Here is a 10584-nt window from a genome sequence, read left to right on the forward strand (position 1 = left end):
ATCCAAGCCACATCTTGATTTGTTTGGCATCCCAATTCAAGTTGCTATTCTTTGCCATTCCAATGTGTTTATCTGGGTTTTGTAGTTTCAAATCTTGACTGTGCAGCCAAAAACACAAATGACACAACCACCACTGGGCTCACTACAGAGCAGAGGGTTTACCCCCCAACCCCCATCCTCTCAATCTTGCACTCTTCTTAAATAGGAGATGGACCACCCTGCCTCGTGGCACGGAGTGGTGTTTACATTGCAATACTTGACTGTGTAATACATCTGGCATTTTTGGGCAAGATTCCTGAGCTGGGGGCCAGAAGCCCTTAAGCAATGATTTAAGGGGGAAAAAAAATCATGCACATTGACTTAACAAAGCCCATTTCCAGTTCCTTTTGCTTACTTTTGTACATGTCTCATTAATAACTGAAAACTATCTTGGTTGCTAAATTGGGTAAGTCTACTGCTTCTTTTCGTTTATCCTAACAATAATAAATAAAGCTTGCACTGTGGTATGGGGACTTGCTTCTCACTAGCCTTGCTTTCATAGCAGTGGCATTATGGGACCCACATACAGAGCGGACTATTTGGGCCAACTCACACCTGGGTTTCTGGATTAGAAATAAGGTCCTGCCCCCACATTATAAATCTCTCCAACAACAAACTTGCCATTCATTAGCAGGTATCTGACTGCCCACCAACAATACAGTTTCCCTAACACATGACAGCTGTTTCTCCAGCCATGCTCTAAACCCCAAATGGAACAGTCAAATTCCTTCCTGGAGGGACTAAGGATGGGGCACATCTTCCTGTACACCAGGCTCCTAAAATCCTCCACCACAGCCCAGCAGTTTCTCAATGGCAGTATTCTGCTGTGCGGAAGGCATTAGACATTACAGTGTAAAGGAAAAAAAGCCCCCTAAATCCAATTTAAAGAGAAAAAAAAATCCAGTAAGTATTATCATAAGCACCCAAATTCGAAGATTAGAAGAGAAAGTAACAGAAGTGTTTATATTTTGATGACCCTGATTATATCTGTGTATTCAAGGAATGTTCCCACTGAGAGAATCCCGCAGAGCTTCCTCCTCCTGCAGGCAGAAGTGCCCTCACCAGCAAGGCCCTCTGCTCTCTGGATGTCAACCAAGTCTTCTCGTGAGGATGGACCACCTAAAGCTTCAGAGTCGGTCAAAATCTGGATAAGGAATTCCATCGTCTTCAATCTAGCCAAGCTCCATGTGCCCACTGGCTTTGGTGGGAGTTCTAAGCAAGGAAAACCTGAAGTGGGGCACCTGGGAGGGAAAGCCATGGTTTGTGCTCCACTCACTGTCTCAGAAATGCTAGGGAACCCAGTTCTTCCACTGTACATGTGCCACGGTAAGCACAGGGGACCAAGACTTATCTCCCACTCTCTCTGGCGGTGTGGTATGGGTTGAAGAAACTTGTCAATGGATTTTAAAGTTGCCTCAGCAGTCCATTAAAAAAAGTCATGATTCTACAACAGGGGAATCATATCTTCTGCCAAGAGCCCATCAAAGAGTGTGGTCTTGGAACCAACCCTAACCAAAATAAGAATGCCAAGGATGCAAATGGTAGCTCTGTATCTAGTATCTCCCACAGCTGGCTTGAAATAATAAATGTTCTCATTCCCTCCTCTTAGTTTGTGATTAGCCAGACTTACTACCATTTCAGAGTTCACACTAGTAACTGCAGAGATCCACTTGGAAGGAAATGACGTGGGCAGGTTAGAGTGGGTGGGCGGGAGAAGGGGCAGGAGGGAAGGGGAGAGGGGAGAGGGGGAGGAGGCAGCAGAGGTTCTGAGAGCCAGCGAGGAGCACAGCAAACATTAATGGTATTATAATAGGATGACACAGCTATGGTTATTATGTGGGGGTATCTGACATAACTGAAATTCCCTCAACTTTTTCTCCCCCTAAATAGTGTCAAAAGAGTGCCAGAAGTTAAAATACTACATTTATGCAAAGTGGCTTCTATTAAATCTGGTCCCCTTTACAGTTATTTTATAATATTTCCATATTTGTTTTAAAAGCCAAAAAACCTTTTACAGTGAAACACATCCCCGAGGAGAACTGAACACTCATCAGGGGCTAAATCTGGGCAGATAGCTGGCATGGTGAGGCGGGAGGCGGCCACCAGAGCGCCCCCTTTCTCTGCCCAATTGTGACTCTCCCCTACCCCAATACAAGCAGGAGAGCAGGGCAGACGAGTTTCAGCTTGCCCCGAATGGACAGAGCCCAGGGTCACAGGCAGGTCAGCTTTGAAGGAGAAACTCAAATGAAACATAAACATGGCACTGTGGAAACCAGACAAATCTCCCATGGCTTGTCCAGCCAGCATTAATCTTGGCATCAGCTGTGGCGCATAATCTAAACACACAGATCAGGCTGTTCATACATCTGGAAGCTGTCATCTTCTGGAACCTCCAAGCGGCATCCTATGTATCTGAAACACCCCATTACCCAACCTGTCCTTTCAACTTGTTGAAGGGTCAAGAATGGCAGACAGCAAAGAGATAGGGAGGATTCGCAGCGTCAACTGCCCTGTGTAGAAGACACCTGAGTGAGGGCTATTTGTTCTTTTTTAAACAATCATTGCTGGCTTCTCATTTCCAATCGTTTTTCTCCAAATATGAAAGAAATATCACAACTGCTTCCACCTAAATGTGCATACCCAGTAGTAGAAACTAATAAATACCTATAAACATATTCTCCCTTCTAAACCACGTATGGGGGTCCAGGGAGCAGAAAGGAGCTGCATTTTTCTTCCTGTCCCTTGTGAAATGCCCCCAGAATGGCAGCCCCGGAGAAAAGAAACCAGGTGCTCACTGTGGAAGGGCAGTGACAGCAGAGTCCATTCTGCCCTTCTGGCTGGGACTGGTCCCTTGCTGTCCCTTGGTTCTGTTCCACAAGGGCTCCTGGGGGGACAAGGGGGAGTGGTTTGTGACAGAAACATCTGGAGGAGAATGAGACCACCAAGGAGTTCACACACTAGCCGGGCTTCTGAAGGAGCTGTTATTTCAATATGCACAAAGGCAGTGGTGTCTTCTATTAAAGCTTTTCAGAAAGTCAACCATGCTAAAAACCTTTAGGCTACTGGGGTTGAGGTGCAACCAGTCTTTCTGCAAATTTAGATATCCCCCACCAAAAGGTACCCAAATATAAATTATTTCTTTCTTCCATGGCCTCTTTCCTCGTTCGACCCATCACGGTGTTTTTCTTTGACATTTAATGTCATTCTAAGAAAAATAGTTATCTGGGTCTGTAAATACAGGAATGGGATGCGGGAGTTATCTTAAAGAAGATTAATACTCTTGCATCTCTGCAATGCATTGTAGCCACAACTCCATCATAATAAACGTCTTCCATCTGCACAGCATGAGTCTTCCAATCAAAATCTTTTTATCATCTAAACCAGTGGGTCTCAACTGTGATGATTTGGGACACCCTCTCCCCCAGTGACATCTGGCAATGACTGGAAACATTTTGGTTGTCACAACTGGGAGGGTGCTACTGGCATCTAGTAGGTAGAGACCAGGATGCTGCTAAACATCTTATAGTGCACAGAACAGCCCCCGACAACAGAGGATGAGCCAGCCCCAATGTCAATAGTCCTGAGGTTGAGGGACCTTGCTCCAAATTGAAGGAATGGTGAAACTCAGTTATCTCCTACAACTGATTGCCCGAGTTCAAGAACACTGAAAGCATTAACACTAGCAAGGTACAAACTTGAAAGCACTTACACATACCAAGCATGTATTTTAAAAAACAATTTCTTCTATTTTTCTTAAAAAAAAAAAAAGTCAAAGTCACAACTTGCCTCCTCCTCCCTTGACACTGGCCTGCAGCAATGTTTAACATCCAAACACCAAAGCAATATGGATTCATTTCAAGGCTGCTGCCCTCTGCAGAAAAGGAGGCCAGGAGCTGGGCAAGCTTTTAGAAAAAACAAAAAGCTCAAAGAGATAAATGAATGTTCTACCGCTGGAGAAGCTTGACAAGAAACTTGTTTTGAGAGAGGGCTGGAGTGAGGGGGCTGATATGAAAAGAAATAGATACTGAGGGAGATGGGTTAAAACTGCTTATCAAAAAGGAAATACCAACAAAGAAACAGGCAAGATTAAAAATAACACCAGTCTGTGCCCAAAAGGGCGAGATCCAGGTGAAGCATTCGTGGCTCCAGGGAAAACACTAGAGGCTAACACGTGAGCACACTCATGAGACAGGGATGGCTAGCAGAAGAGCTGACAGCCCCCAGCCAAGCAGGGAGACTTCTGTGAAATGGCCCTGAGGGTCCAGCCCAGCTTCCAGGCTCCCACCCAATCTCAACGACCCACAAAGGGAGGCTGCCCTCCAGGAGGCCACATTCCTGTTCTCTGAGCCTTTGCCCATGCTGTTCCTTCTGCCTGGAATGCCCCCTACCCTCTCCCCTCCAGCCCCTGTGCCTGGCTCAGGCCTCCACCCTTGAGGCCATCTTGGAAGACGTCCCCGATTTTCCTGCCATCTTGGCACTGCTGTCCTTCATGTTAACTACCCACACACCAGTCCATGTACCTGCTGAATGTGTGGATGGAGTTCTCCTGAGGGCAGAGACTGTGGCTTTTCACCAAAATCTCTCTGGAGAGCTTTCTGCAATGGTGGTGCAGAGTAGGTACCGAGAACATGTGCAGAATGAACCCTTCTATTTTTATACAATGACAATTAGTTTCTTCCCCACCTTGCTGCCATGGTCATGTGTTTCTGCAATAGCAGATGTCCACTACATCAGTCAACATATTCTCTATCAAACCTCATTACTCCGCGCATATGTGAAACTGATTTGACAATTTTGATTAGCAAACACTATAACCATAAAACTCAAGCTGGTATCTTAACATGTAATTGACAGTTTATTAAAAGGCAATCATTATATGGACATTTTAACAACAGAATACAATAATTCTTATCGCCAATTCCTACACATGCACACACACGCGCATGCACACACACACAGACTCTTCCTCATCTAGCATATATTAGTCTGCACATTGTGGCTGATGTATTCTGCCCTCTTTATAAAGCCAACTCTTTATAAAGCCACATTTCCCCAGCATGTTAAACAAAGCATGAAAGTCAATTTGAAGATACAGCCTTTCGAGTGGATCCCTTTAATTTGCTGGCTGTATTAAAAAGATAACATTAACATCCCTTTGGCAGATGGGGGATACGCGGAATAAGACAATGTGCATACACATACACGCTCCTGTGATTTTAAATCGCAGGAGAAAGAGCTTCTTCCAAACTATCCCTCAGCATCCCTCTCCCCTTAAAATCTCATACTTTCCTCTCTTCTGTTGTTTTCTAACTAGGGCAATATGCTACCTCTATCCATTTCGTTTATTTGTGTAGCAAGCACTCTGTTGATGCCCAGTTCATATAAAAATTCATGCCTAGAACCTTAAGAACAACCTACCAAGAAAGCAGCATCTAACAGATTTCTTTGCTGATAGCGATGAGGAATTTATCTATGAGACTGATGCACAAAATGAACTTAAATGTGGAGCTATTACTCACTTCAATTCACGGACGTCCACTGAGGTATAGAACAGCAGGGAATTCTTACTCCTGAATGCAAATGCTCACACTACTTACTGCTGATGTGAACACTCAGCTCACTGTGTCACAAACAAGATCTCTACACAATCACTTCTGCTTTGAAATGAAATTAAATCTATATGGCTACTGTTGTATAGTCACCTCTTTAGTTGGGTTTATCTGCATTTATGAAACTGTCGCTTCTTCTCTAGGGGGAGAATCTAGCACAGAATGAATGAATGAATGAATGAATGAATGAATGAGAGATCAAGGACAGGGCAACAGGAGAACAAGTGACTTATGTCATTAGTAGGCAAAGTAGACCTGGAGACACACAGACAACCCATAGTTTCCCATCTGTAAAATGGGACAATCCTCATCATAAAGACATTACATCCACTATCATGTTATAAAAACAAAATAAAGATAATAATAGCTATTTTATTGAGTCATAAGGCATGTGATAATATATAACAAATGCCTGGTACATGGCAGTTGCTCAACAAGTGATAGTATTAGTACTGAGTAAATAACATTTGGCCCAAGACCAGTGAGCCATGCTGAAACTGCCAAAAGTAAGTAAAGTGAGTGTGCCCCTCAGAAGTGTCCTCATCCAGTCCATTGAAAAAGAAAAACTTTACTCCCTCTCACTACACAACGCGCAGCTCCCATAAAACTGCTAGGAAGCACACTGCATCTCCTTCCAGGACTTGAAATGGGTCGTGTTACGCAGAAAGCAAGTTATTTCCAGAAATAAGCAATGTTAAGAAAATAAATCACATTCTATCTCCTTCAACATGTCAAAGGTCCACTGAAAACTCTTGCTAAGAACACCACAAAATCACATTTTGTCATCCTCATCCGATGGCAACAAATACAGGTTGGATCAAGTGGTGGATGAGCTGGCCCTCCCTGTGCTCATGCCCTATTCTGTCCTAGAATCTACGGCAGCGCCCCTACAGTCTAGCCAATCACATCACTTCCAAACTCCTCAGCTGGGGCCCCTGCTGGTGTCAGGCCCATGCCTAAAATGCCCTCCTTCCCCCACCGTCTCCAGTTCTCTCCCCCCACCCCCTACCACTCTCTTGTAACTTTCACAGCCCATTTCAACTGTGAACCCAAATGTAGTCCAAATGCATCGAATTCTAAGAGTTTTAAATTGTGCACTGTCGCACACACTTGAGTCTCTTATGGTGCTTAACACAGTGCTAGGGACATCATAGGTGCTCAGGAAACTTGTTGCTAGGAGCATAATAGCTGCTCGATAAAACTCTTCTTTTATCTACCAGTGATACTGAATCGCTGAACTGAGGTAAATTACTCCATGGATTCAATCCAAAGAACGCTTTTGTATTAATTACCAAACTACTTAAGGCAGGAACGTTTTGTCTTAATTATGTAGACTATTATTTTAATTGTCACTTCTCAACTAAATACTCCAACTCCACCACAGGCTTGCAAAACTCTGCAAGCTGAATCTTCACAAACAAGGAGAGATTAAGGAAATATTCTTCAAGGTTCGTCTCCAACAGCATCCTGAAAGGGATCACTGAAGCGATTATGCGCATAACTCTTCACCTTCCACATGCTGTCCGGAGGAATGCTCCAGGTATTTTGGTTTGAATTATCTACCTAGTCACCTCCACCCTCCCCTACCACTCACTTGTAAGGTAAGGGATGCCCAAAGTGGTGTTTAGGGTTAAAATGTTTCCAAATAGCAGAATTTGGAACTTGCCAAAAAGATAAATAAGAAACCAGCGGGGGAAAAAAATTGAAACCTGTGTCACCAAAATAATGTAAAAATGTTTGTCTTCGAAAAAATACATATCTATTTTAAATCTGCAACTGCTTTGCTAAGGTCTCAAGAACCCCAAAACTGAGGAACGTGGATAAAAGACTGGCAGAACCCCTCTGAGAGGTCCCTTCAACCCCGCGTTAAAACATTTCTTTTCTTTGCCTGCAAAATGCAGCATTCCCCCAGAATAATTCCATGTAAAAAGCCCCCAACCCGCGAGGAAACATTAATCTACTTTGCAAACATGCGTTCCAGTCTGTGCCTTACTATTTTTTTTCCACTCCTTCCACCCCCACCCCGCTTTTTTTGTACCTTGAGACAAATGTTTTTTCCCTCAGAGTTGAAAGCTGTCCAAAAACAGGACCACACACGCCGCCGCCTCCGCAGGCCCGCGCTGCGTCCGCCCCCGGCCCTCCCCAGCGCGCCGGCAGCGGCCGCCGGGGGCGCGCACACTCCAGCCAGCCGGAGGGGTGGCCTCTGGCTCCCCCCGACTCCTTTCTCTTTGGACGCGGTGGGTGGGGGTGGGGGAGAGAAGGAAGCCGGGCCGCGGAGCCGAGCCGGGAGAGGCCAGCCCCGGGGCGCGTCTCGGGGCGCGGCCCAGGCGGACAGCGGCAGCGGCGGCGGGCCCGGGGCCCCCGGCGCGCAGAGTGGTCCGTCCCGGAGGGGCCCCGCGCCCCCGGCCCGCCCCCGCCGGTCTCTCCCACCACACCTCGGCCGGCGCAGCGCCCCGAGTAGATTACAGCGCAGCCTTTGTCGTGCGGGCCTGGCTCCCGGCCAGGCGCCCCAAACAATAAACAATCCCCCGGGTGCGGGCAGGGGGTTTCGCCGGCCGCAGCCAGGCTCTAGGTGTGCGCTGGTGAATATCTCTATCAATCGCGAGGAGGGACCGGGCCGGGGGCGCCGGCGCCGCGGCGGGCGCTCTTACCTTCCACCCACAGCTCCTCCACGTTGGTCTCGAGGTTCGCTGCCTTTAATCCCACCGCGAAGGCCCCAAATATGAGGAGGCCCACAACCAAGAACTTGCCGCAGTTTTTTTGAATGTAACAACCCAGTTTAAATAAGAGTCTCTGAAACTTCGCTCTCAGCCACAGCGGCGCTTTCCGGCCAGTAGCCTTCCCCTGGGGACGAAGCAGAAGGGAGGAGTGAGCGCCGGGGAGTCGCGGCCCGCGCGCCCACGCCCGCTTGCGCGCACCCGCCCGGTGAGCCCCCGACAGCCGTGGGGGCGCGGGTGGCCGCGGCACACGGACTCGCCCTCGAGGCTGCAGCCCCGGTGGATCTGAGCGTCATGGGGGGGCTCGGTCATAAATCAAAGCCGGGCCTCAGCGTGGGAGCTGCACCTCGGGGACATCAGGGCGCCCCCACCCGCGGGATCCCTGAGCGACTTTGGGCACTGGGGCTGCAAATACAGAAGAGGAAGCCGAGGTAGAGAGGAGAGAAACCACTCGACACAGACAATATTCACCCCAGAGCTGAGAAGGGAGGGGCTGCATAATCCCAGCGATGGAGCCCAAGGTTCAGGAGCCAGCAAACCAGTCCTTCTCTGTCCATCACCCTCGGGGACGGGCGCTAGGGGCGAGCGCTCTTTGGAACAACATATTGCGGGTTCCCCCAACTGGACCCCCGCCGAGAATGGTAGTAAGTGGGGATCCACGTGGTGAGCGCGGCCGCCGGAGTTCACTCCCGACGCATTTCCATAGCGTTGGGAGAGGCTGTGTGAGCTGAATTAGGAAGTGGGGCAGCCATCTGCAACTTACGACAAAATTTGTGATCGGAAGAGGGCAGCCACATGGATCTTTCCCTCCTCTCCCTTCCTTTCTGGTTAAACGTAAAAAACAGTCGAGTGCACAGGGAAGGGCTCAGGCCGGTGCAGGCTGCTCCCCGGCGCGGCGTTTCCCCGGCGCTGGCCGCGGCCCCGGCGGGCCCCCGTCTGGGTGCTCGCCTTCCCTGGATTCCACACATTTCAGCGAGCCTCGTAAACACAATGAACCCGGCCGCTCCGCAGACTCGCACCGCGAATTTAAGGTGGCAATTTGTTTACAACTTTCCCTCCCCCGACCAGGTCCTAAGGAGAAGCGGCTCAAAACCTGGAAAACGGGGGGAATATCTTTTTCCGAGAATAATTTTTTAAGGGAGCAGAGATTTCATGCTCAACAAAAGCAAAACCGGCTGCCAAAAAAGGAAACCACCTTTATTTCGGCTCCCTCCCCCCCTTCCTCTCTCCGCCTCTCTCCACTCCGCCTCCCCCTCCAAGATGTTAAGAAATGTGGCAGTATTACAGGGGTTTAGGCTGCAAATAGGGGCAGGGGCGCAGGAGGAAGGAGTTCCAGGGCAGGGGGCACGGGGCAGGGCAGTGCCGCGGCCGCCCTTGAGGTGGTCCGCCGTGGACGGCTTTCCAGTGTTCCGGAAAAGGCACGCCGGGGAGGGCGTGTGTATACACACGCACACACACACACGCACACACACACCTCCACCCCCTGCGGACCTCAGACAGCCCTTTCCTCCCAGGACCAGAGGGAGGGTTTGAATTTTTCAATCCCCACTTGTCTGCTGCTTTTCCTGGAGAGGTGTGAGTGTGTGTGTGTGTGTGTGTGTGAGAGAGAGAGAGAGAGGGAGAGTGAGTGTGTGTGTTTGTGTGTGGCGGGGGCGATCCCAAAGAGTTAGAGGAGGGAAGAGAAAGTGGGAGGAGAGAGTCTGAAATGCACCTTGGAAATCTGCTCCAGAGCGAAGGCGGCGTCGCAGTAGCTGGGCCGGTGCAGATAGTCCCGGTCCGGCGCGGCAGCACGGCGCAGCCCCCCCGTCCGTCTGCGCCTCCCGCCTCCAGCCGGCCGGCCCGGGGCACCGATACAGCCGCTGCCGCCGCCGCCGCGGTCCTGGGGCTCGGCGGCGTTACCAGCCGAGGCCATGTTGCCGCCGCCGCCGCCGCCGCCGCCGCCGCGGGGACGGAGGCTTCCCGGGCGGCCCGGCGCGCTGCTGCCGCTGCTGCGGGCTCCTGGCGCGCCTGGGCGCTCGGCTCGCGAGGACGCTGCTGGCCGCAGGTTGCTCGGGCTCGGGCTCCGGTTGACAGACCAGCCGCTGCTGCTGCTCACACGGCGGGCGCTGCTGCCGCTGCGGCCGCGGCCGCTGCCGGGGAGTCAGACCCTGCGCCTTCCATTGCCACATTGCGCGGGGGTCCCGAGGTCTCTGCGGCCGCCGCTGCCCACATCCAGTTCG

General features: G+C 49.9%; 1 protein-coding gene across 3 annotated transcripts in view; it reads right to left on the reverse strand.

Moving 5' to 3' along the window:
- Positions 1-10308, reverse strand: part of PTCH1 (patched 1) — a 64431-nt gene extending 54123 nt beyond the window's left edge. Inside the window, exons 1-2 of one of the 3 annotated variants that reach the window (XM_024252756.3) lie at positions 10077-10308; positions 8300-8492 (exon numbers count right to left, since the gene is read on the reverse strand). In XM_024252756.3, coding sequence (XP_024108524.3) covers positions 8300-8492; positions 10077-10277 — 394 coding nt within the window. In that variant the 5' untranslated portion in view covers positions 10278-10308. Of the gene's footprint in view, positions 1-7686; positions 7959-8299; positions 8493-8836; positions 9081-10076 lie in introns of those variants that run through there. The other 2 variants (XM_063714307.1, XM_063714306.1) reach the window with 2 other exon arrangements.
- Positions 10309-10584: the final 276 nt, after the last annotated feature.

The sequence above is a fragment of the Pongo abelii genome, chromosome 13, assembly GCF_028885655.2.
Source record: "Pongo abelii isolate AG06213 chromosome 13, NHGRI_mPonAbe1-v2.0_pri, whole genome shotgun sequence".
NCBI lineage: Eukaryota > Metazoa > Chordata > Mammalia > Primates > Hominidae > Pongo > Pongo abelii.